At 42.7% G+C, this 26,294-nt stretch overlaps 1 protein-coding gene across 3 annotated transcripts; it reads left to right on the top strand.

Moving 5' to 3' along the window:
• The first annotated feature begins 4 nt into the window (after positions 1–4).
• syt13 (synaptotagmin XIII) lies at positions 5–26,294 on the top strand. 3 transcript variants are annotated; one of them, XR_005052170.1, is made up of 7 exons: positions 5–134; positions 2,009–2,437; positions 4,733–4,955; positions 8,836–8,973; positions 15,418–15,719; positions 17,589–18,119; positions 18,236–18,822. XR_005052170.1 is itself a non-coding variant. In XM_021606995.2 (7 exons), the coding sequence occupies exons 2-7, from the start codon at positions 2,264–2,266 to the stop codon at positions 24,630–24,632; spliced, it is 1,263 nt and encodes a 420-aa protein (XP_021462670.2). In that variant the 5' UTR covers positions 5–134; positions 2,009–2,263; the 3' UTR covers positions 24,633–26,294. The 3 variants fall into 3 exon arrangements, 2 of the variants coding, with proteins under 2 accessions (XP_021462670.2, XP_021462669.2); XM_021606995.2 differs by lacking the exons at positions 17,589–18,119; positions 18,236–18,822 and adding exons at positions 24,024–24,144; positions 24,328–26,294; XM_021606994.2 differs by lacking the exons at positions 17,589–18,119; positions 18,236–18,822 and adding exons at positions 24,021–24,144; positions 24,328–26,294.

Raw genomic sequence — 26,294 nt, 5'->3', positions numbered from 1 at the left:
CACATGGGGAGTGGGGCTTGAGAGAAGTTGATATGAAAAATGTGATCAGGTTGTTCTCATCTATCTCAACTTCTTGTGTAAACATTTACACATTATATTAGCAATGGATTACTTCAAACTAGTAGGATGCTTAGGTAGGTGGTTGATATGAATCAACATAAAATACTTTCACCAACTGTATGCCCTATTCAGGGAATTTCCAATTATAGGCATGTGTGCACCTACGGTTATGGTGTACACTCTGGATTGTAGTAACATACTGTGTAGTAGTTTCCCTGTATTTGATACCGGTCTTCTGGCCAAGCTTGGTTGAGAGGCCTGTGTGGCACATAAAATTATTGGGACATTATATCATTGTGTATAGTACCAAAGATTATTATAGCTGGTAGTGCAGTGTCTTAGACAGCTGCGGCACTCGGGAGCCTCCGATGTTTACATTTACTTTCTTTACGAACATTGGAGTTAAACAATCTTATATTTTGGGTTCTGATGGGGTACTACAGTTGAACTAAGCTCATGTGGCGTTAATACATTGCATTCTCCAAGAATCAGTGGCTACATATCATTAAGTTATACGTTCAAAAATGAATGAAGCAACTGCAGATTTTACTTTCTCTTACATCCTCAAGATGGCATCAAAGATTAGGCCTATTTTCTGCATTGGGTAATCCTTCAATTCACATATTGTGCTCTTGCATGTTCAATTCAAATCCATGAATGAGTATTGTCTTAAAAGGGACTTCTCTCACTGTCTGAAATGATAATATTGTATTTATTTATTTAACCTTTATTTAACTAGGTCAGTTAAGAACTAATTCTTATATACAATGACGGCCGACCAAAAGGCAAAAGGCCTCCTGCGGGTGTAACATTGGACGTAGATTGCTGGATACATGTATACCTATAGAATGCTATCTTTTTGTTTAAAATGTATAGATAGGCTGTGTTAAAAAACAGATTTATGAACCAGTATTGCCTTCTGAATGAAAGCGGTCAGGAAAACCAAACTGAAGCGTCATACGTCATACATCATCACACAGTTTGGAGAGATGGCCAGTGCCCTGGGGGACATTTCAGGATGTGATTAATCTAGACATGGGGATGGAATGTAAAAGAAGACTGAAGTGTTATTAAGTTATCCAGACAGCTATGATGATGGCTTTCATTATACAGCATGCTTCCAGAAGAGCTTGCAAAGTGGAACTACTTGCAGTCAGCTACTGTTGTTAGTAATGAGCCATGGAGCCTTTTTATTTGTCATGTTCAAGTACTATACTTTTGGTTACGGCAGTGCTAAGAACAGTGCTTTGCCCCAAGATGTTCACAGATTTTGAGGTTCTGTTTGGAGTGTGGGTTATGTTGTTTCCATGGAAACTGCATATTAATGCAAAAGTTGGGGGACCAAATATAGAATTTGATGGGAGATTTTCCCCCTCATCGAGAATAGATTTGTTTTTGACTGTTCATGTGGCTAAATGAAATGTCTTCTTACTCTAGCAATTTCAGATTCAGAGAGATGTTTAATTCAGAGAGGTATCCTTTGCTTAACCATGAGGAATTAATAGCAATATTGTGGTGGTTGGTGCACATTCTCCTGGCTGAACAGCATAATGGGGATAGTGCGTTGAGAGAAGGGGAATGAGATCAGCCTATTTTTTAAAACTTTCTGTTGGTGTGTAAAAAAAAAGGTTATTCTGGGGAGTAGGATTTTTACCTCTGACGTCATTCAGATGCCAGACATGGATGGGTCTGAGAACAACAGGAAAGTGGTAGTGAGGAAGAGAAGGAAGGAAGGAAGAGAAAGGAACGTAGAGCTAAAGAGAAAAAAGAGACAGAGAAGGGAAGCATCAATGAAACATACATATTCTGTCCTAACCAGCTAGCAGCCAGCCAGCCTCTTCCCTCCCACTCCTTTCTCTCCCTTTGTCTTTTCTCATCCCTCCTCTCACTGAATATATGCAAGTAGACAAGGCGGGCTTCCTCTCTCTCATGCTGTTCTCTTCTGCAGACAGGAACATTATCCCTCTGTCTCTGGATGAGGGAACTGCATACTGAAAGTGCTTGCAACCAACTGCTGGGACCCGAATGAAGTGCAGCCTGTCTCCTGAAAAACCTTCCTATTTTTGTGGGACATTTGCTGCAGACTAACCAATCAGCATCTCCGCATCTTTATTTGTAATGCTGCCTGAAGAGTAACTTGGACATATTTAGCTTCCTTTCTTCTTCCTCTTTATTTTTTCCTGTGTTGCCCTTGTTGACCAGCATGATTTTCACCACAGCTGCTGTCCTTGGTGCCACGCTGGGCACTGCGTCAGGCATCCTCACTCTCTGTGGGCTCTCACTGATCTGCAGGTCCTGTAAGAAAGGCAAGCTGGAAAGTGGTGAAGATGCAGACCCAGAGAAGGCTAAACCCAGTGTTCTGCACTCCTCAGAGCAGGTGAGCTGCCCTACTACAGTACTTGCACATGAACTCAGATATTAGAGAACTTACTTTCCTGGGAGGGTAATTACCAACACCGCAGGTGACTTGGTGAATCTGTGTGACTAGGTTTATGTGACGTGGGACTGGAGTGAATGCCATGGTTATTGAGTGATACCATTGACTAAATGTCATATCACGTGTAGAGCTATCTCATAGGTGATCTATAATTGTAGTGCAGAAAGCTTTATCCTGTATGTTTGATTTGAGTAACTACAGTTACTCTGAGTGGCATGACATCCTGGTAAATAATATAGCTAATTGCAGTTGGTTAATACACTAATATAACAACTAGTCTTTAGATTTTTGAACAGGGAAGTTAGTGGGCGAAGACAATTTGCCATATCTGCTTATGACAACCTTTGATATCACCCTTAACTGATATATAGATTGTAACACAGGAAATGCAGCAGTTAAAAAACATCAGATAGGGCTTACATTACAATAATGGACTGCGGTAAGATAGAGCCCTCCATTTGGCTCCTCTGATGATCATTTGTTGTAGTCTTTTTACTGTTATGGGCACTGGAGTACAGTTAGTAGAGCACTGTATTCATGTTCCAATGGGCTGCAGGAATCTTAATCTGTGACTCGACTTGTGGCATTGTATCAAAGTTCTGCTCACAAACCGTGTCCTTTCTGTGGGAAAGGTTGACTGTCTGTTGCAGTCCCCTTTAGAGTGAACCCACCCGTCATCTCTCTGAGCCAAAGAAAAGGTGTCGCACGTATGTCCACATTTGACCTTGACTGCTTATTCATGGAGTGAGATTCCACAGCTTTGAAGCAGACTTAACACCTCAGCAACCACTTTGAAGAACTACAGTGTGTTTAATTGAAATTCCTATTTCCTTATGGGCTGTGTAGTGTTCCTGCATATGTGTCTCATTTGAAGATGGCTAAATAATGGTGTTAGAAGCAGATACCCATCCGATGAGTTTGTGACGAGATGATGAGCGGGAAAAAAACTGCTAGAACTAGCCTAATAATGAATGCATAGGTTCCCTGCACATCTGTGTCAGTGTAATTTGGGGAGGAGGGAGGAGCAGGGTACCCGTGCAGCTCACGCTACAACCTGGACTCAGGGGTAGACCTTATATAGTAAATGTAAATCCAGGACACTCCAATTAGTATGATATGTTAAGTTTTGTTTGGTATTTATTCATTTGTGGATGTCCATCATCCATTTTGTATGATATGTTACGAATTACAATTCTTATGAAATATTATGATTTGCAATTCGTACAATATTTTACCAATTTGTAATGATATGTTACGAATTCTAATTTGTTGTGGCTAACGTTAGCAAGGTGGCTAATGCTAATGTTAGCTAGGTGGCTAACAATAGCTAGGCTAGGGGTTAGGGTTAGGAGTTAAGTTAAAGGATTGTTAGAGTTAAGGTTAGGGTTAGGAGTTAGGTTAAAGGGTTAAGGTTAAGCTAACATGCTAAGTAGTTGCAAATTAGCTAAAATGTTAAAGTTGTCCGTGCCGTTTGTGTTAACCCTTTAACCTAACTCCTAACCTTCTGTCTTATGTAACCATACCACATGTAATATATCATACCAGATTTACATTTACTATGTTAAGTCTAGTCTATGAGACCAGGCTGCACACAGTCTTCCTTTCCTCAGCTTACACAAGCCATCACACATGATGCATGCTCCAGGGGTACACCATGTTCCAGTCAGCTTGCTTTTTGCAGTACTTTAAATGTGTTGCTAAGGAGGTGAAAGAACACTTGCTGGTTGGAGAGATAACAACCTTACTCTTTAGTCCTCATCTGAAATGTTTATATCCCATTATGGAATGTAACTTAACAATGTGCAATTTATTCCACAAGCATGAATAAAGTTCTATACTTTAATATAATGGCTACCAGTTACCAGTTTTAGAGTTTGATTTGGGAGAGTAATGGTGCAAGCCCAGGAGAATGGATGGAAATTCTTATCAGTATAACCATAACTCACCCATCTGAATGGCCCACACTTAGCTGACTGCCAGAGAGGTGCATTCACTGTAAATTGGTGTTCCATGTTTTCCTGTGAATTGCCAGACTGCAGTGATATTGGACTGTTATGGCCGTAATGAACCCCCCTGGGATTGGTTGCATACAGCAGGCAGCAGTCTTTGAACTGCACGACCAACACTAAATCTTCATGGAAGCAGTCTACAAACTATCTGTGATTTCTCACCACACATTGTATCATAGTACAGTTTTATGAGCCTGTCTTTAACCAACTCTTCCTCCTCCTCTAGTTCAGTGTGGAAAAATCCACAGAGCCCATCCAACCAAGGACATTGTTGAAATTTCCCAAAATATACAAGCCCAAACCGTCTGTGACCTCATCTGAGGTCATCAGCTACCCTGATCATGCTTCAGAGAAGGGGGGCGAACCCTCTCCCGAGGGACCCTCGACTGAGCCTGATGCTGGTAACCAAGCAACGGACAGCTCTGACACGTTCACGATCCTCAGACAAGGTAAACCCCAACCAATAACAAACACCCTGAATTGAACAAAAGAAATACCTTTATAATTTCCTGTTCTTTTCATAGCTACTATGCCTTCATCATGTTATACAATGTGTTATTTAGATTCAGTTATTTAGATTCAACATTTTTCAGATGAAATTGTACATTTAAATGGATTTTTGGATTGCATCCACTTTTTCGCTGTAAATAAGGAAAAACAATTATTGGCAGAAACACATTTTGTTGGTAATTACTGTAATTAATCACTTCCTACTATTAGAGTTACCACTCACTCAGTCTAGACAATTGTTTGTGTTACTTAACGCACCTCTCCTCCTGCCAGAGCATTGTGATCAAAGGCTTTGCCCCGCTCTCCCTCCTTCCCTCACTAGTCCCTACACTCATCCACTCAGTGTTATTGATGTGTCCAGTCAATGGAACCTAATGCATGATGGATAGGACTGGTCCCACAGGGCTAAAAGCCTCATACTGCTATTCTTGGTGCTTTCTTTTTTCCTTTTTTTTTCTTTAACCTTTATTTAACCAGGAATGGCTCATTGAGATTTAAAATCTATTTTTCAAGAGCGTCCTGGCCAAGATAGGCAGCACCAAGTCATTACAAAAATGACAGACAAACAACATGAAAAACTACAAGTATTCTAGTAAAAAACATAGAATTCAGTATAGCAAAATCAAAAACAGCAAATTAAAAACATTGAAAGGTCAGGGAATCAGCCTCAAGATCATTAATCAGTGATTTAAAAATACCAATCGGGACAAGTTCTTCCAGTTTAAAGGTATTTTGTAAGGCGTTCCAAGATGATGGCGCAGAGTACATAAAAGCCCTTTTACCAAATTCAGTTCGGACATTTGGAACAGTTATCAGGATAAAGTCCAGCGAACGAAGAGAGTACCCAGCACATTTCTAAACAATAAAAATGCCCAAATAAAAAGGTAGTTAACCCAAAATGGCTTTGTAAATAAAAGTATACCAGTGCCTGAGCCTATGAGTGACTAGAGAAGGCCAGCCAACCCTGGTATACAAAGTGTGTTGGTGCGTTAGGGTTTTGCAGTTTAAAATAAATCTCAAAGTGCCATGGTAAAGGGTGTCAATTGATCTCAAACACTGAGCGGAAGCATTCATATGTAAAATATCCCCATAGTCTAGTAAAGGCATAAATGTAGCTGATAACTAGCCTTCTGGCTTCAAAAGAAAGACAGGCCTTATTCCTAAAATAAAATCCCAATTTAAGCTTCAATTTTTTTGTAAGATGTTGAATATGCAATTTAAAAGAGAGGCCGTCATCAATTAAAATTCCAAGATATTTATATGAGGTTACAACCTCAATCTCCTTGCCCTGACAGGTAGTAATAGGTGAAAGGTTCAGAGGTCCATTTCTTGCTTTAGAAAACACCATTAGTTTAGTTTTGTCAGTATTGAGGATAAGCTTCAATTGACACAAGGTATGTTGAACAGTATAAAAAGCAGTTTGCAAGTTCTGGAAAGCTTTTGTAAGAGACAAGGCACAACAGTAAATAACAGTATCATCAGCATAAAAATGAAGTTGCTCATTTTTGTCTAAATCATTTATATAAATAGTGAATAAGAGAGGACGAAGTACAGAGCCTTGGGGCACACCATTAAAGACAGACAATTTAACAGACATAAGCCCATCAAATTGAGTGCACTGAGTTATATCAGACAGAGAGTTAGCAAACCATGCAACTACATGCTATGAAATACCTACACTCGACAATCTCTGCCTTAGTATAGCATGATCAACTGTATCAAAAGCCTTAGAGAGATCAATAAAAAGTGAGACACAGTGCTGTTTTTTGTCAAGGGCTTCAGTGATATAATTTAAAACCTTCATGGCTGCTGTAATAAAATAGAGTTAGTAAATAAAAACTATTTTAGCTGTTCACTCACAAGGGTTTCAAGTATTTTCACCAGGGGTGACAGCTTTGAGATTGGCCTATAACTATTTAAAAGAGTTTGATCTCCCCCTTTTAAAAGTGGTAGGACAAATGCTGATTTCCAGATTTTCGGGAATTTCATTACATTCCAGGGTTAGATTGAACAGATGTGTAAGTGGTTCAGCTATGAAATCAGCTGCCAGATTTAAAAAGCAGGGATCCAAAAGATCAGGACCTGCAGGCTTTCTCTGATCTAAGGATTTCAGGGCTTTTATGTACCTGAATGCAGTTGCCTTACAGTAACAGACAGTTTGGCAATACATGGATACTTGGATTTATTATTTGAAAAAAAAAAACTATTAACACACACGCTTGACTATTAATTATTTCTCAAATAATTGTTTCTAAAAAAATTAAAATAAATGTAAGATACACTGATTTTCATGGTTTAGTTGATGCACACATTTACCATTCGATGTCCCTAGGAAGAAAAACAGCCAGACATTTCCATATAAAAGGACCCATGGGCACCAACATATTAGGTTCAACATTTTCCTTCCTAACAATTTGGAATAAGCAAAGGATTTGATTTCTTCTCTTAGAAAACATCTAACAGAAATAGTCTAAAAATTTATCAGAAATACATCAAAACACAATAATGTTGAAGTATAGACCCCTAACCAACTAATACCAACAGTTATGTTTAGTTTTGGAGAAATCTTTCTTCCTTCTGTAAGTTTAAGAAAAACTTCCTTGAGCCTTGAAATTACATTACCAAAAACTCACATATCTTTAAGATATTTTCTAGTTTCTCTCCCTCATGAGGGAGGATAATTAAAGTTCACAGAAGGAACAAGTAAAGGTAGACCTATCAATTAGTTATAGTGTTTTTACTGATACCAATTTTGTTTATGAATTATTAAGTGATTAAAACTCTGAATTCCGTTACCAAATCGGTAATGGAAGTTCCGAAAAATTGGTAAGAGAATTTCTGCAATTGAATTGACTAAAATGGGAAATCATAGTAGTCACAAACCACAGTTGGGTTCACAAGTTTGGACAGCAAAGTACATTGCAGTAGAGTACAGTACAGCAAGGAAAAATAGAGTATAGTTCAGTACAGTACTGGGCTAGAGCTCAGTACAGTACACAGTAGAGCACACTGGAGTTGAGTACACTAATGTACTGTACTGAACTCTACTCTACTGTACTGTACTGTACTGTACTGAACTCTACTGTGTTGTGCTGTGCTGTACTGAACTCTACTGTGTTGTGCTGTGCTGTACTGAACTCTACTGCACTCTACTGTGCTGTACTTCGATGTCAAAACTTGTGAAACATAGTTGTCTACGATTGGTTCAGATTTGGTCTGGTCTGGACTAACCAAATTTGGTCTTGTTTGGGGGCAGAGCTCATTAAAATAATAGCCAGTGTATAGAATAATATCCAAATATGCAAAGGAGTATATTGCATATTTCTACCTTTGTATAACTATTTAGGATACGTCACCATGAAGAGAATGACATTCATATCCATAATTATGCATTCCTGTATAGTACAGATCAAAGACCCATGAATAAATTCCGTTACCGGGTGTAAATGCACTTCACTTGCTGTAGTTCAATGACCAAAATATATTTTTTCAAAGTCAATGTGTCATGTCATAGCTTTCATTATTTCTGCAGACACCGTTAAGTCTTAATTCAGAGCACATATTTAAGAGTTTTTGGAAAACATGGACACATAAAAAAACTGGAGATTTTACAGAAATTCTGTTTCCAAACTTTGCATCTGCATATTTCTTCCAGTAAATGTGTTTTTGTAAAATCTTCAGTGTTAATTGTTAAAAGTAGTCCTCGTGGAGGGAGTTGTATGGTTTGTAAAACTTTGAAATCAATGGTTTTTGCTTGGAGTCTCAATGCAAACCTGTAACCGTAGAATTTCCCAGCCCTAACGCAGCCTCTTTTCCCAGACTCAAAGGACGAAACCCCCTGTGCCAGGGATCTTCCCAATGGGATGACAACAAGCAGCTCCATCTTCCACCCTAAGCTGCATTTCTCTCTCACCTATTATAATGACCAGAACGAGCTACACATCACCGTGATAGAAGGTAAGGCAACGATCTCAACAGTATCATCTGCCAGTATGTCCACTTCATGTAAATTATCAAATCAAATCTAATTTATTTATATAGCCCTTCGTACATCAGCTGATATCTCAAAGTGCTGTACAGAAACCCAGCCTAAAACCCCAGACAGCAAGCAATGCAGGTGTAGAAGCACGGTGGCTAGGAAAAACTCCCTAGAAAGGCCAAAACCTAGGAAGAAACCTAGAGAGAAACCAGGCTATGTGGGGTGGCCAGTCCTCTTCTGGCTGTGCCGGGTGGAGATTATAACAGAACATGGCCAAGATGTTCAAATGTTCATAAATGACCAGCATGGTCCAATAATAATAAGGCAGAACAGTTGAAACTGGAGCAGCAGCACAGCCAGGTGGACTGGGGACAGCAAGGAGTCATCATGTCAGGCATGGTCCTAGGGCTCAGGTCCTCCGAGAGAGAGAAAGAGAGAATGAGAGAGAGCACACTTAAATTCACACAGGACACCGAATTGGATAGGAGAAGTACTCCAGATATAACAAACTGACCCTAGCCCCCTGACACATAAACTACTGCAGCATAAATACTGGAGGCTGAGACAGGAGGGGTCAGGAGACACTGTGGCCCCATCCGAGGACACCCCCGGACAGGGCCAAACTATGAAGGGTGAGGTATCACTAAACATGATGTTGACCCTAGTTCACCTATTAAACATAAACTCAGCAAAAAAAGAAATGTCCTCTCACTGTCAACTGCATTTATTTTCATCAAACTTAACATACGTTCATACAAATATTTACACAACAAGATTCAACAACTGAGACATAAACTGAACAAGTGAAAACCAGCTGCATTAAGTACTGCAGTGCATCTCCTCCCCGTGGACTGCACCAGATTTGCCAGTTCTTGCTGTGAGATGTTACCCCACTCTTTCACCAAGGCACCTGCAAGTTCCCAGATATTTCTGTGGAGAATGGCCTAGCCCTCACCCTCCGATCCAACAGGTCCCAGACGTGCTCAATGGGATTGAGATCCCGGCTCTTCGCTGGCCATGGCAGAACACTGACATTCCTGTCTTGCAGGAAATCACGCACAGAATGAGCAGTATGGCTGGTCAGGATGAGCTTGCAGGAAGGGTACCACATGAGGGAGGAGGATGTCTTCCCTGTAACGCACAGCGTTGAGATTGCCTGCAATGACAACAAGCTCAGTCCGATGATGCTGTGACACACCGCCCCAGACCATGACAGACCCTCCACCTCCAAATAGATCCCGCTCCAGAGTACAGGCCTCGGTGTAACACTCATTCCTTCAACGATAAACACAAATCCGACCATCACCCATGGTGAGACAAAACCGCGACTCATCAGTGAAAAGCACCTGTTACCAGTCCTGTCTGGTCCAGCAATGGTGGGTTTGTGCCCATAGGCGACGTTGTTGTCAGTGATGTTTGGTGAGGACCTACCTTACAACAAGTTTACAAGCCCTCAGTCCAGCCTCTCTCAGCCTATTGTGGACAGTCTGAGCACTGATGGAGGGATTGTGCGTTCCTGGTGTAACTCGGGCAGTTGTTGTTGCCATCCTGTACCTGTCCCGCAGGTGTGCTGTTCGGATGTACCGATCCTGTGCAGGTGTTGTTACACGTGGTCTGCCACTGCGAGGATGATCAGCTGTCCGTCCTGTAGCACTGTCTTAGGCGTCTCACAGTACGGACATTGCAATTTATTGCCTGGCCACATCTGCAGTCCTCATGCCTCCTTGCAGCATGCCTAAAGCACATTCACACAGATGAGCAGGGACCCTGGGCATCTTTCTTTTGGTGTTTTTCAGAGTCAGTAGAAATACCTCTTTAGTGTCCTTAGTTTTCATAACCGTGACCTTAATTTCCTACCGTCTGTAAGCTGTTAGTGTCTTAGCGACCGTTCCACAGGTGCATGTTCATTAATTGTTCATGGTTCATTGAACAAGCATGGGAAACAGTGTTTAAACCCTTCACAATGAAGATCTGTGAAGTGTTGTAATAACATATTAAAACATGTAATGACGCATTCACGGACTGTTGTTAAACACACTGATAACCCATGAATATACACTGCTCCAAACCCTTTGGGATGTGCTACAAAGACAAAGAACTCTGTCAAGAACTAATGGGATACTGACAACAGGCTGGAGAGGACTGTCTATCACCTACGAACAACCAACCAGGAGCCAGGACTACTAGAATCTACCTACGTCATTTCAATGTATAAATGTACTGCCCAAATATGTGTTACGCCCTCTTTTTCCGAAACCTCCCTAAGAGTGGACGATAGGAGCCGTGCTGCACGTTTGCCAGATATTACTATGCTAGATTAAAGTGCCTCAAATATACCGTATCCGCCTTGTCCAGAGTCTCATCTTGGTCTTGTTTCTCCTATAATTAATTCATTGACAAATGTCATTTGGATATTTACTAATTATCTTTGAAAGACAGGGTCCTGAAAAAGGGACATTTATTTTTTTGCTAAGTTTATTTAAGTACTTCCATGACAGTGCATTTCTTTTCAAACCTAATTTATTAACATTATCGAAAGAGGTAAACAAGCAGAAGTCTTCTGCAAATGAAAACAAAGTTAGGGGAAAAACGAATTGGCAGTTGTCTGCAAATATAATAAATCAATGTGAGGCAACAGTCAATCAAGAGTAACAAATAGATGGAAATTGTCAAGGCTCAGGAGAAGACCCAGATGCAGACAGTTTCGAAGTAACAAAAGTTTATAACAGAAAAGGGGGCAGTCAAACAACAGGTCAAGGGCAGGCAGAGGTCAGTAATCCAGAGCAGAGTCTGGAGTCGCTACACTTGCATTAACATCTGCTAACCATGTGTATGTGACAAATAAAATTTGATTTGATTTGAAGGTAGAGGAGGGCAGGCAGGCTCAGGGCAGGCAGGGGTCAGTAGTCCAGGGTGGTGTGACAAGGTAGAGAACGGCAGGCAGTGTCAGGGCAGGCTGAATGGTCGGAAACGGGAACTAGAGCAAGCTAGGAGCACGGGAAAACCGCTGGTAGGCTTGACGAAACAAAACGAACTGGCAACAGACAGAGTACACCGGTATAAATACACTGGGGATAATGGGGAAGATGGGCGACACCTGGAGGTAGGTGGAGACAAGCACAAAGACAGGTGAAACAGATCAGGGTGTGACAGGAAATTGTAAATGGAGACCTCACAACCCAATCCCCTCAGTGCATCGTGTCTTCTGAAGCAATATTCCGAAGCCAATAAAGTGGCAAAGTGATGACGCACAAACACTACCACACTGGCTTCATCTATTTCATTATTCTGCCTTGCTTCTTTTATGTCCTCCATCTACAAAATAATGTATTTAATTTGTGGTGAGACAAAGCAATCCTCCGGTCTCCCCTCTTCATAAGACTGTGGGTAATTTGATAAGGGGTTGAGTAGCTCGGACGCCTTTGCGTTGGCACTCTGTTGGCTGGTCCCCGTATGTGGACGCTTATCGACTGTAGATGCTGATGCGCCGCCCAATGAAAAGGTCAGCAATGCATCTACTTTGCCTTGCGGGTGGGTGGGTGTTAGTTGGTGGTGGGGGTAGTGTTGCAAGATGTCACTCTGTTCACACCAGCATCATACGCTTGTTGTGATATGCTAACGAAGGGCACAGGTTCAAATCAAATCACATTTTATAAGTCATATGCGCCGCATACAACAGGTGTACAGTCATGGCCTAAAGTTTTGAGAATGACACAAATATTCATTTTCACAAAGTCTGCTGCCTTAGTGTCTTTATATATTTTTGTTTGTCCACCCGCCTCGAGGATTGACCACAAGTTCTCAATGGGATTAAGGTCTGGGGAGTTATGTCCATGGACCCAAAATATCGATGTTTTGTTCACCGAGCCACTTAGTTATCACTTTTGCCTTATAGCAAGGTGCTCCATCATGCTGGAAAAGGCATTGTTCGTCACCAGACTGTTCCTGGATGGTTGGGAGAAGTTGCTCTCGGAGGATGTGTTGGTACCATTCTTTATTCATGGCTGCGTTCTTAGGCAATATTGTGAGTGAGCCCACTCCCTTGGCTGAGAAGCAACCCCACACATGAATGGTCTCAGGATGCTTTACTGTTGGCATGACACAGGACTGATGGTAGCGCTCACCATGTCTTCTCCGGACAAGCTTTTTTACGGATGCCTCAAACAATCGGATAGGGGATTCATCAGAGAAATTGACTTTACCCCAGTCCTCAGCAGTCCAACCCCTGTACCTTTTGCAGAATATCAGTCTGTCCCTGATGTTTTTCCTGGAAAGAAGTGGCTTCTTTGCTGCCCTTCTTGACACCAGGCCATCCTCCAAACATCTTTGCTTCACTGTGCGTGCAGATGCACTCACACCTGCCTGCTGCCATTCCTGAGCAAGCTCTATACTGGTGGTGCCCCGATCCCATAGCTGAATCAACTTTAGGAGATGGTTCTGGCGCTTGCTGGACTTTCTTGTGCACCCTAAAGCCTTCTTCACAACAATTGAACCGTTCTCCTTGAAGTTCTTGATGATCCGATAAATGGTTGATTTAGGTGCAATCATACTGGGAGCAATATCCTTGCCTGTGAAGCCCTTTTTGTGCAAAGCAATGATGACGGCACGTGTTTCCTTGCAGGTAACCATGGATGACAGAGGAAGAACAATGATTCCAAGCACCACCCTCCTTTTGAAGCTTTCAGTCTGTTATTCAAAGTCAATCAGCATGACAGAGTGATCTCCAGCCTTGTCCTCGTCAACACTCACACCTGTGTTAACGAGAGAATCACTGACATGTCAGCTGGTCCTTTTGTGGCAGGGCTGAAATGCAGTGGAAATGTTTTTTGGGGATTCATTTAATTTGCATGGCAAAGGGGGACTTTGCAATTAATTGTAATTAATCGGATCACTCTTCATAACATTCTGGAGTATATGCAAATTGCCATCATACAAACTGAGGCAGCAGACTTTATAAAAAAATATATTTGTGTCATCCTCAAAACTTTTGGCCACGGCTGTATACCTTACAGTGAAATGCTTACTTATGAGCCCCTAACCAACAATGCAGTTTAAAAAAATACAGATAAGAATTAGAAATAAAAGTAACAAGTAATTAAAGAGCAGCAGTAAAATAACAATAGCGAGACTATATACAGGGGGGTAACGGTACAGAGTCAATTTGTGGGGGCACTGGTTAGTTGAGGTAATATGTACATGTAGGTAGAGTTATTAAAGTGACTATGCCTAGATGATAACAACAGAGAGTAGCAGCAGTGTAAAAGAGGGGGGGGGGGGGGCAATGCAAATAGTGTGGGTATCCATTTGATTAGAAGTTCAGGAGTCTTATGGCTTGGGGGTAGAAACCGTTTAGAAGCTTCTGGGACCTAGACTTGGCAATCCTGTACCGTGTGGTAGCAGAGAGAACAGTCTCTGACTAGAGTGGCAGGAGTATTTGACAATTTTTAGGGCCTTCCTCTGACAACGCCTGGTATAGAGGTCCTGGGTGGCAGGAAGCTTGGCCCCAGTGATGTACTGAGCCGTTCACGCTACCCTCTGTAATGACTGGAGGTCGGACGCCGAGCAGTTGCCATACGAGGCAGGGATGCAACCAGTCAGGATGCTCTCGATGGTGCAGCTGTAGAACCTTTTGAGGATCTGAGGACCCATGCCAAATCTTTTCAGTCTCCTGAGGGGGGAATAGGTTTTGTCGTGCCCTCTTCTTTGCAGACCAGCTGTCTGTGAGTCCTGCCTGGCATACACATACTCTCCTTATTAATCCATATCCTATACAGTTCTAGCATCAGTGTATTCTACATAAGATTTGGCAGACTTTTTCATATATGCTTATTTCAGAAATAGGGAATTGGGAACAGCTAATGAGAATCTCTCTTCCACTAGCTTCGAGTTGAAGCCTGCATCCACTACAAGACCATGGTATTTGCCTACAGAGCAGTAAGAGGAACTGCCCCTCTCTACCTTCAAGCTATGCTCAAACCCTACACCCCAACCCGAATACTTTGTCGTGTCACCTCTGGTCTCTTAGCCCTCCCACCCCTAAAGCGCTTCTCTGTCCTGGCACCCCAATGGTGGAAGAAGCTAGGACAGTGGAGTCCCTGCCCATCTTCCGAAAACATTTGAAACCCTACCTCTATTTTAAATAATCCCCCCCTTTCAAGAATGCCTTTTATGAAAAACACACTTTACTCCTCCCCTTACTAGCACTGACTTTGCTAATAGCTACTTTACTGAGGAAAAAATGGACTTACTATGACATGTGGTTGTCCCACCTAGCTTGTGTATGTTAAGATGAATGCACTAACTGTAAGTCTCTCTGGATAAGATCATCTGCTAAATTACTCAAATGTAAAAATCAATAGACTGCTATTCTCAGGGTTTGCTCCCCTCTCTCTGTTGCCTCCCCTCTCCGTCTTTCTCTGTAGCGGAGCATTTGTGTGTGGGGTCGGGCTGTGAGGGCTATGTGGCCGGAGTCCTGACCTTTGCAGCAGGACAGAGGGAGGCCCAGACCTCGTCGCGACGCCTGACCAGCCACACCCGCTGGGAGGAAGGATTGGTGTTCTCCCTGCCAGGAGGGTATGAGGTGGAGGGCGAAGTGGCTCTCTCCCTGCACAGTTGTGACCGCTTCTCCCAGAACACCAACCTCGGCGTTATGAGGTTCAAGCTGGTTGATGTGGGCATGATGTCCAACGCAGACTGCTGGGTCGACCTTCAACCACCAAAACAGGTAGACTACCCTGTTCTTACCATTGATACATAGTAGATGGCATTGGCTAGAGAGGTAACCAGGCTATGAGGGGTGGCCAGTCTTCTTTTCTGGCTATGCCAGACGGAGATTATAAAAGAACATGGCCAAGATGTTCAAATGTTCATATGTTACACACACCTCTGAAGAGGGAATGCAACACCATGCTACAACTCAACTCCCCAGAATTTACTACTTACTAGGAATTTATTCCTTCACACGGTAATATGGGGAAAAGGGGCTGGACGGAACCAAAGCAAAGAAAGTAAATATCAGAGCCCCCTCTCCTATCTTACCTGCCTAACCACTACTTACCTAATTTAGCACCACCTGGTGCCCTAACCAAAATACAGGGTGTGGTCCGCCCAGGTCTTACCTAGACAGTGAATATACTACGGGTATACAGTATGTATGCCCGCGGGCCTCTTGCCTAAACACTCCCTAGGTGCCTTCCCCTTCCACCCTGAGAACAAATGAAACAGAATATTAAACAATTTCACAAACTGAGAAACACAGGACATCAAATATGCTCTGACTGAGCAACAAACTAACACAGTACATACCAACTGCTCCCAGCTACAACTAACACTGTAAATAACCCTGAGCCATCAGCCTCCTCTCTCAGCAATTATCTCTCTATATCACAAACACTCTTTCTGCAATGACCTCCCAGCTATCATCTCTCTTCTGAACAGAACATCGGCTTTTATATAGCTTCAGAAGGAGATTAATCGGATACAGCTGTAACTCGAAGAGGGGGCGGGGTCAGCTCCAATTAGCCGTGGAGTCGACCAATCAGCTGCTTGGGGAATTTCAGGAAGCCAACTCCTGAAACACACACTCAAATACACAAACTTCAACACAGAAACTGGGGAACGTAACACATAGATGACCAGCAGGGTCAAATAATAATGATCACAGTGGTTGTCGAGGGTGCAACATGTCAGCACCTCAGGAGTAAATGTCAGTTGGCTTTTCATAGCCGATCATTCAGAGTATCTCTACCGCTCCTGCTGTCTCCATACAGTTGAAAACAGCATGCCTGGGACAGGTAGCACATCCGGTGAACAGGTCAGGGTTCCATAGCCGCAGGCACAACAGTTGAAACTGGAGCAGCAGCACGGCCAGATGGACTGGGGACAGCAAAGAGTTATCAGGCCAGGTAGTCCTGAGGCATGGTCCTCAGGACTATGAGTCAGAAACATTTATTTTAGTATCACAATTGACTACAAAGTGTACATAAGGCCATTTTGGTCATGAAGTCAGTCTCGTCTAAAATAGAGTTTGGAACCTCAGTGCATCACAACGAGTAAATGAAGGTCGGGTTTGGATTACAAATATGTCAACAAATCATGCCCCCTTTTGCCAAGCTCCACCTGCAAATGTCCACTCCGCCCACTTCGCTTACCTTCATTGAATGGGGCTCCCCAACCAACATGTTCAAAGGATCACGGCCGTTTGAGACTGAAAAGACTTAAACGGATTAACCATGCAACGCATGCTTCCAGCAAGATGCACAGCCAGCAACTATGGTTTGCATGCCCTGCCGAAGGACCCTATCATGCGGAATAGGTGGTTGGAGTTTGTCGGTCCCCAGTGATGGTGAGTATACTGCTAGCTAGACCATAGACTGCTGGTTATGTATCGGGTTATGTATATTGATAATCATTATCACGATCGTCGCTAGTATAGTGGATGTTATTTGACGACATCATACTATGGCAAAGTTGTTTCCTACTAATTATTTGGCTAGCGATGTAATCATATTTCCATGCCACTCTAAGTTAGTGTCGAGGGCACAATATAAATATTGTTATTCGAGAGATGTCCTATTTGCAACCAAACATGCAGTATAGAGACCAGCAAGGGGGCCCTCGCTGTGAGCATTCCAATTGCAAGTATCCGGCCAGCAACCTTCACCTGTCTGCGGCAACAGCCTTCCCAGGCTCATCATTTGTAAAAAAAAAAATACAGAAGGTAACCCACTTCATTACATTTGATACATTTGATAACCCAATTGTGAAACATAATTGATGTAAACTGACATTACTTGTTGCTTATTTTCTACTTTTTAGATGCATATAATGTCCGGAGCATAACCTAGCTTGGTAGAACAAGATTGATCTGAAGTGAAATAGAAAGATGAACGCAGCGATCAGGTTGGTTTCACCAGGCTAATCATAATCAGTGCTGTGTGTGTGTGTGTGTGTGTGTGTGTGTGTGCGCGCGTGTGCGTGCGTGTGACCGACCAGTATCTTTGAAGAGGGGCCAGGAGCTGATCTACGCTGCTATGCCCATCAAAGGGGCTCTGGCAAATACCTCACTTCCAGCCTCACCTCTTACCTGCTCACCAACGGTCGTTGATGGGGAGAACAGCATTAGGTAGGTTTAGTCTGACTTGTTAAAACGTCAACATAGTACCTGTTTGTGCATCAGATATTACCTATCCTAACTGCCATTGGTAATAGAACAGTGACTATGTGCATATGTGTTCACAGAAACATGTATGGGGCCAGAGCATGGAGACTTGCAAGATGATGTGATGAAGTCCAGACTGACAGATGGGCTTGATACTGATGTCTCTGAAAGGAGAGAGAGCTTACACTCTGCATAAACATTTTTACTAGAAACAACTTTTACTTGTATTGTCTTTTTTAATTATTGAATTGAATGGTATCAGTGAACATGTGTATTCTGCATCTGATCAGGGAACTCCTTTTGTATATGGGATACCACACAGGAAGGTACTGTATGACCACTCTGACATAAATGTGAAAAACATGTTTGCCAAGGTATCCCCTTTACCACCAGACAAACATGCTGATAGTCACAGTGTCTGTATCGGCTGGGAATGACAATGAAAGGTGTTCATTGTTATGTTAGCAGAACACTGCTTCTATGGTATTATGTAAAGGGTTTTTTATTCTACATCTTTCTGCTACTACATTTAAAAGTTATCAAAAACACTTAGTTTAAAGGGTATACAAGAATGCAATAGCTATTGCATTCTTCCCATATTACTATGTAGGCTACTGACCTATTCAAAGTTTCCTCCTGCATCTCATCATACATCTGTAGTTGTTGAACTCGCCCTCTAGGAGGTTTGTTGCGATTGAGTGGGGGGGGGGGGGGGGGGGGGGCAGCTGCGGGCAAGCTTCTGACAGATGGGTTTCTTGGTGCTGGCAAGGACACACCTAAGATACACCCACGTCAAAGCACACCCCCAAGCCAACTCAAATTTGTTTTCTGTCATAGCCGCCGGCATTTCTTAATGAGTGTCACGTATATGCCGGGAGTCAGGAAGCAGGTGCAGAAGGTGAGTTTAATAATGATGAAGATAAGTAAAACACGAGAAGCGTACAGAACATGAATCAAAACAAACCAATACTGCCTGATGACTGAGGCTACTGAGGGCTAAATAAAGCGAAGGTAATCAAGGTGATGATGAAATCCAGGTGTATGTAATGATGGGAAGCAAGTGTGCGTAATGATGGGGAGCAGTGCTGTAGAGGGGGAGCAACAACCATAACAGTGGTGAAACCATCAGAAATGGGGGGAGATCATTAACAAAGTCTATGGACAGATGGGACCAAGGCCGCTGAGGCACGGGACGGGGAAGTAGTTGCCCTGCTGGAGCGTGCCGGCGAGATTTGGTTTGTGCACATACAGAGCAGGAGTTGACATAGGGGGCAACGCCCTGCGCCAAGGTACCAGTACTTATCGGAGAGGGATTGGATGGTGCAGGTGATACCTGGGTGCCCAGCGGCGAGGGATGTGTGTGCCCAGGTCAACAGCCGATCTCTTACCCCCGTGGGGACGTATATGCTCTCTGGAGGACAGGTATCCGGAGCGGATTCCCTTTACAGAGCCTGGTGGATGGCTCCCAAGCAAGGTTATCCAGACGGATGGCCATTGCGATGAGTGCGTTCAAGGATAGGTTGTCATCCCGACACGCCAACTCCGTTTGGACCTCTTTTCGCGCAGTCCTCACCGGCTCATTCCATCTGCTGGAGGCTGCCACAGTCTGAAATCTGAGGGCGTACTTCGCAGCGGTCTGGGCACCCTATTGGAGCTGGAGAAGTCACTCCCCTCCTTCTCTGCCCTCTGGAGGATGGTCGAAGACCATCTTGAACAGACCCATGAACCTCTCATAGGATCCCAGCTCCTCCTCTCCTCTCTCCCAGACGGCTGTAAGCAAGCCAAAAAACGAGGCGAAATCACCGGGTGATTTGTTCCCTCCAATATTATTATATTTTTTGTCAATTGAATTGTGTAGGACTGTGTTCCTCTTCAAGACCATCACATATATCATTTTTTAGTCATGAGGAGTACTATAACTGTTTATTTTCTTTTGAAGACTGGGTGGAATCATGAGTGATTCTGAATTGGGGTGAGATGCGTCACTGTGTGTTTAGTGTGTTTCCACTAACTATCTCGAACCTGTGCTAATTGTCTCTCCTCTGCTTCTCTGAGCTGTCAGAAGGTGTTAATTATAAAAAGTAGGCGTTGCCATGGCATCCTTCGAGAGACCCTACCCCTCTGTGATCTGATAGTGACTTGAGCCATCCCAGCTCGCAAACAAGACAACTGTTCTGTAGATCTGGTGACACTGAATACTAGGCACTGTGATCAAAATAATTTTTTGATTCAAAGCCAAACTAATTTAGCTCAATGGCTAGGTTTGGTCTGCCTGTCTGTATGGCTACCCTGTAACAAGCACTGTTAAGCCTCCTCAAGATACAGTTGTAACCATCCGCCTTTATGGGAACCTAAAGATGATTTAGTAAAAAGGACAGCTACTCAAGCTGCTATAGAAAAATGCAATCCATTTCATGCCTCAGTCTCAGTGACACAGGGAGGATTTGTATATAGAGTTGAAAAGGAGATTGTTGTTGGTCGTTTTGATTGAAATCTCTGAAAGGATTGAGTACATACAGAGAGACAAAATGTATACTGCAAGTCCTTTTCAGTTTATTAGCTTCTGATCCATTTGAAAGGCTGGAAAGCCTTTAAAAAAAGGGGGTTTTAAGAAACCCAATTTGATCTGGTTTCTCTTTTCTGTCAAAACAGCTCATTCTGTCCACCCACAAGCTGTTCTTCAATTAAAACATCAGCTACAGGGACACCTGTGTGAAAATAAGGATTTAATTTAAAAAAACAGCCAGCTCTCCAGTCTTTCCTGGCTACTGCATCGTGAGCCTCCGAGCTAGGCAGCAGATCAGAATCTACGTCATCACAAACCCTGGGGATCTTTTTCCGTCTTCAGGGATGCGCAAGAGAGCCTGAAGTCCTGCCAGGAATCACAAATAGGGATGATGGAGAGCTGGAGAGGGAGTGGGAGATGACGGAGAGAGATACGAGGATGACACAAGATAAATAAGTCATGCCAAAGATGAAAAGGACGAGCAGATAGAGGAGACAGAGGACAGGAGGAGGCTAAGAGATGTAGGGAGGGGAAGGCGGGAGTTTGTATGATGTGGGTTGTGACGCAAGTGATACACGCCGCTGCGGAAAAATAGCTATAAATTATTTTCTAATTGAGCACAGTGAGAAGTTTCTCAGCTCTTTATTTAATGATCCTAGCTGCATAGAGAGAGCGCAGGAGCAGATGGGGCTGACAGAAGCCAGGGATGACACACGCAGCAGTAGACTGCGCTGTAGCTCCTCAGGAAATCACACACTATGATACTCCACTGAAGAAAGATAGGAGATATTTCATTTATTAGATGTCCAACTGAAAGAGAGACAAACATTTTCATTAAACCTTTGATTTGGTTGTGAACTCAGCAAAAAAAAAAAAGAAACGTCCTCTCACTGTCAAAGGCGTTAAGTTTCTGCAAAATGCACTTGTCAATATTTGTATGAACATAAAGAGATTCAACAACTGAGGCATAAACTGAACAAGTTCCACAGACATGTGGATTTTAATAATAATAATAATAATGTGTCCCTGAACAAAGGGGGGGGGGGGGGGGGGTCAAAATCAAAAGTAACAGTCAGTATCTGGTGTGGCCACCAGCTTCATTAAGTACTGCAGTGCATCTCCTCCTCATGGACTGCACCAAATTTGCCAGTTCTTGCTGTGAGATGTTACCCCACTCTTCCACCAAGGCACCCGCAAGTTCCCAGACATTTCTGTGGTGAATGGCCCTAGACCTCACCCTCCGATCCAACAGGTCCCAGACGTGCTCAATAGGATTGAGATCCGGGCTCTTCACTGGCCATGGCAGAACACTGACATTCTTGCAGGAAATCACGCACAGAATGAGCAGTATGGCTGGTGGCATTGTCATGCTGGAGTGTCATGTCAGGATGAGCCTGCAGGAAGGGTACCACATTAGGGATGTCTTCCCTGTAATGCACAGCGTTGAGATTGCCTGCAATGACAACAAGTTCAGTCCGATGATGCTGTGACACACCGCCCCAGACCATGACAGACCCTCCACCTCCAAATAGATCCCACTCTAGAGTACAGGCCTCGGTGTAACGCTCATTCCTTCGACGATAAACACGAATCCGACCATCACCCCTGGTGAGACAAAACCGCAACTCATCAGTGAAGAGCACTTTTTGCCAGTCCTGTCTGGTCCAGCGACGGTGGGTTTGTGCCCATAGGCGACGTTGTTGTCAGTGATGTTTGGTGAGGACCTGCCTTACAACAGGCCTACAAGCCCTCAGTCCAGCCTCTCTGCCTATTGTGGACAGTCTGAGCACTGATGGAGAGATTGTGCATTCCTGGTGTAACTCTTGCAGTTGTTGTTGCCATCTTGTACCTGTCCCGCAGGTGTGCTGTTCGGATGTACCGATCCTGTGCAGGTGTTGTTACACGTGGTCTGCCACTGCGAGGACAATCAGCTGTCCATCCTGTCTCCCTGTAGCGCTGTCTTAGGCATCACAGTACAGACATGGCAATTTATTGCCCTGGCCACATCTGCAGTCCTCATGCCTCCTTGCAGCATGCCTAAGGCACATTCACACAGATGAGCAGGATCCCTGGGCATCTTTCTTTTGGTGTTTTTCAGAGTCAGTAGAAATGCCTCTTTAGTGTCCTAAGTTTTCATAACTGTGACCTTAATTGCCTACCGTCTGTAAGCTGTTAGTGTCTTAACGACAGGTGCATGTTCATGAATTGTTTATGGCTCATTGAACAGGCATGGGAAACAGTGTTTAAACCCTTTACAATGCAGATCTGTGAAGTTGTTAGGATTTTCACTAATTGTCTTTGAAAGACAGGGTCCTGAAAAAGCGACATTTCTTTTTTTTGTTGAGTTTTGGTGGTATAGAGTTATTGACTCAGAGAAGAACACTATTCAAAGAACAAGACTACCCCATTCCCTTTGCATCGATTACTTACCACTCCTTTGATACATTGCTCACAGCAAATCCAAGAGCAAGTCAGGCTGCTACTTTAATGTGTTTACTTGCCATGGATCGCAGATTATAAAGGGACGCTCAAGCTGTAAAACTGTACTGTGCTCTTTGGTGCTGTTAAAATGATGTAGTTAACATGTCATTTTCAAGTACCCCCTAAAAAAGCAAATTATGCCTCGTCTACGCTGCATATTCACTAATGCATAACCCTTGACTTTTTGCCCATTAGTGGGCTCCCTATTTTTTGTGTGGCCTGTTTGGACATAATACAAATCACTTCTTCTTATGTGCACTACTGGAAGACCAAAGATCCTAGATATCAATCACTTTCACTAATGCATGATAACAGTTTGACAAAAGGTGGAGTGTTGACTGCAAAGCCTCTCCTACACACACATTACGTTCAAATGATATTACTTTTACAACAGACTCTTTCCTGGTTATAAGAGTCTCTGATATTCCACTTAGTAAAGTGACATATTGGTGCATATTGCAGTATGCCGCTAACCCACGCACGAAGACCATTTATGAAAGTGGCACGATTTCAGATCAATGTGAGATTCACCAGTAGCATCAGAAGCGTAATAGCAGTGATTATAATGATTTGTGCCTAATGAATCCTAATCTTCCTGAGGCACAGAGGTGACTCACACAGCCATTCATCCAGTCCATTTGATTACTAGTGAATCAGACCTTTGTGTCCATTAATGATGGCGTCAAGGTAACAGGCACGTGTACACACCTTATTGTCATTCATAAATGGACATGGCTTATTGTGATATTTGTTCTAACCTATGTATACCAAAGTCTGTTGAAGTTTTCTGCGCTGTTTTTTTGACATTATTTGCAGAGTAAAGCTTTTCGTGTGACTTGTTCTAATCACAGTGAACTGGTGTGATTGACTATAATCAGCAGGATGTCCAGTCAGCTGGAGAGCTCCTGCTGTCCATAAGTTACCTGCCTGCAGCCAACCGGCTGGGAGTAGTGGTGATGAAGGCTAGAGGACTACAGTCGGACAAGCTGAAGGACTCCATAGGTACACCCTGTTTATTAATATGACCCATTGCAGCTCATATTGTATGATGCCTACAACTGCTCTTCAAATCATACAACCATGAACAACCATTCAGCCACAGGTTGACGACAGAGTATACTAAAAATGACAAATATTTTTGTTGGTGGATTTCACTGCAGTGACGGATTTGTTCCTTGTTCCTAGACCTGTCTGTGAAACTGGCCCTGAAGCACCAGACTACCAAGCTGAAGAAGAAGCAGACGCGACGGGTCAAGCACAAGATGAACCCAGTGTGGAATGAGATGATGATGCTGGAGGTTCCTCGCGAGCTGCTATCTAAATCCAGTCTGGACTTGGAGGTGTTGAATCAGGCAGGTCCTGGTGAGCAGGAGTCCCTGGGTCGCTGTCAACTGGGTTTACATGCCTCTAATACTGGCCTCCAACACTGGCAGCAGATGCTAGACAACCCCCGTAAGCAGATCGCCATGTGGCACCCACTGTATGACTAAGATAACCACCTGTCCGCTTTGCCATTCCAAATACCCAAATAGTATACCACACATAAAAATGTAACCATACAAGGCTGGACTGAGTAATTCCGGATCCTGCCTTCCTGGATCAAGATTTAAGAGCCTAAATCTATGTATCCACTTATATGGAAATGGAAATATATATATATATATGGAAATTATATGGAAATTATCCCATTGCCTGCCATTATTTATCCCACAGCATCCTATAACATGTCAACAATAGCATACACTGACATATCACTGGATATCACAGAATTTCCCAAGATTTCCAACTATGAACACATTTGATATATTCAATGAAACTCATCAATGCAATGTAATACTTGTAGTACCTATACTTAACCACCTCTATGATCTGTTTTTAAAGCTGAACAGAATAAACATGATAAGTAATGTCTGTGTTTCTGTGGTATAGGGGATGGTATGTGTATGGTATGTAATGTAATGCTGTCATTGTATTTGTAAAGTGATGTATTCACACACTTGGAAAGCAATGGTGAAAATGCGCCGAGCAGAAAGTAAAAAGCCTGCCAATATTGAATGGATCGGAGATTCAAAAGCCCTGTGATGGAATTACAGTCGACTATACGTTTTTAAAGTTGATCTCATTACACAGGGCCTAAAAACGGCAGCTAAACTTATACAAATGATGTATAAAAAAAATCATGCAGTGTTTAATCAGGTAATATACGGTATTTGTCATTTTTATGAATATGCGCAGCTGTATTTTATCTTTGGAGAATACGAGAGTTGTTACACATGTTATATTCAAAGTAGTTTAATACAACTATCAACTTATCCCATTTCACACCTGTTTCCATTCAACCCACTTTGCTTCAGTTATTATGTACAAAAGGTATTTTTCTCCAGTGTAGTTTTGCTTGTACGTAGCTTTTGTCAAGTGAAGTGCTATAGACTGAGCCAGTGAGAAACATACTGTGTCATTTGAAACTTTACATACGGACACACAACGTGTGTGAAAATAAAAAAAAGCTACCTGCACGATCTTTGAAATATGTAATGCCAAAATCTGTTTCGAGTCGAATTAAACTGAGGATGTGCAAATACCCAGGCATCCAGAGAGCACTATGTACAGTATCAGCCCATAACACCACATCCGGGCAGACATTAATGTAATATATTTATTTATTGATACTTCCTATACTTAAGAGCTCATTATGTGTAACTGATATAACTTTGGACCAGACCTGCTATACAGTAGTTAGTTTTTCATAGCTGAATGAGCACTACCGTTATCATGCTGAGATGAAGTTACACATTAATATCACCCATCCAAGCCATTTCAAGAAAAAAAGTCAGATTTACTGTAACAGACCGGAATATAATCAACCTATTAAATGATAACTATGGCTAGTTCACATGCACGTGTTGTATTTACACGAACACTGGTAATACTGCATGCTGAGTTGTTTGTTGTTGTTGTAAATCCTGTCACTCTTCAAGTGCAACAAGGGATTCATCTCTCTCAATACACCTACGTAAATCCTATCCACAGTACGTAGCCTACTCCTTGACTCACAATCACAGGCTTGTATTTTCTGCTGAAAAAAAAATGTGTTGCAGTTTCCATTTTAAAACAAATGTATTTTTCTTTGTTGATTAAATTATTTCAACAAA

The sequence above is a fragment of the Oncorhynchus mykiss genome, chromosome 6, assembly GCF_013265735.2.
Source record: "Oncorhynchus mykiss isolate Arlee chromosome 6, USDA_OmykA_1.1, whole genome shotgun sequence".
Taxonomy (NCBI): Eukaryota; Metazoa; Chordata; class Actinopteri; order Salmoniformes; family Salmonidae; genus Oncorhynchus; species Oncorhynchus mykiss.
This window is presented reverse-complemented; position numbering and strand designations above follow the sequence as displayed.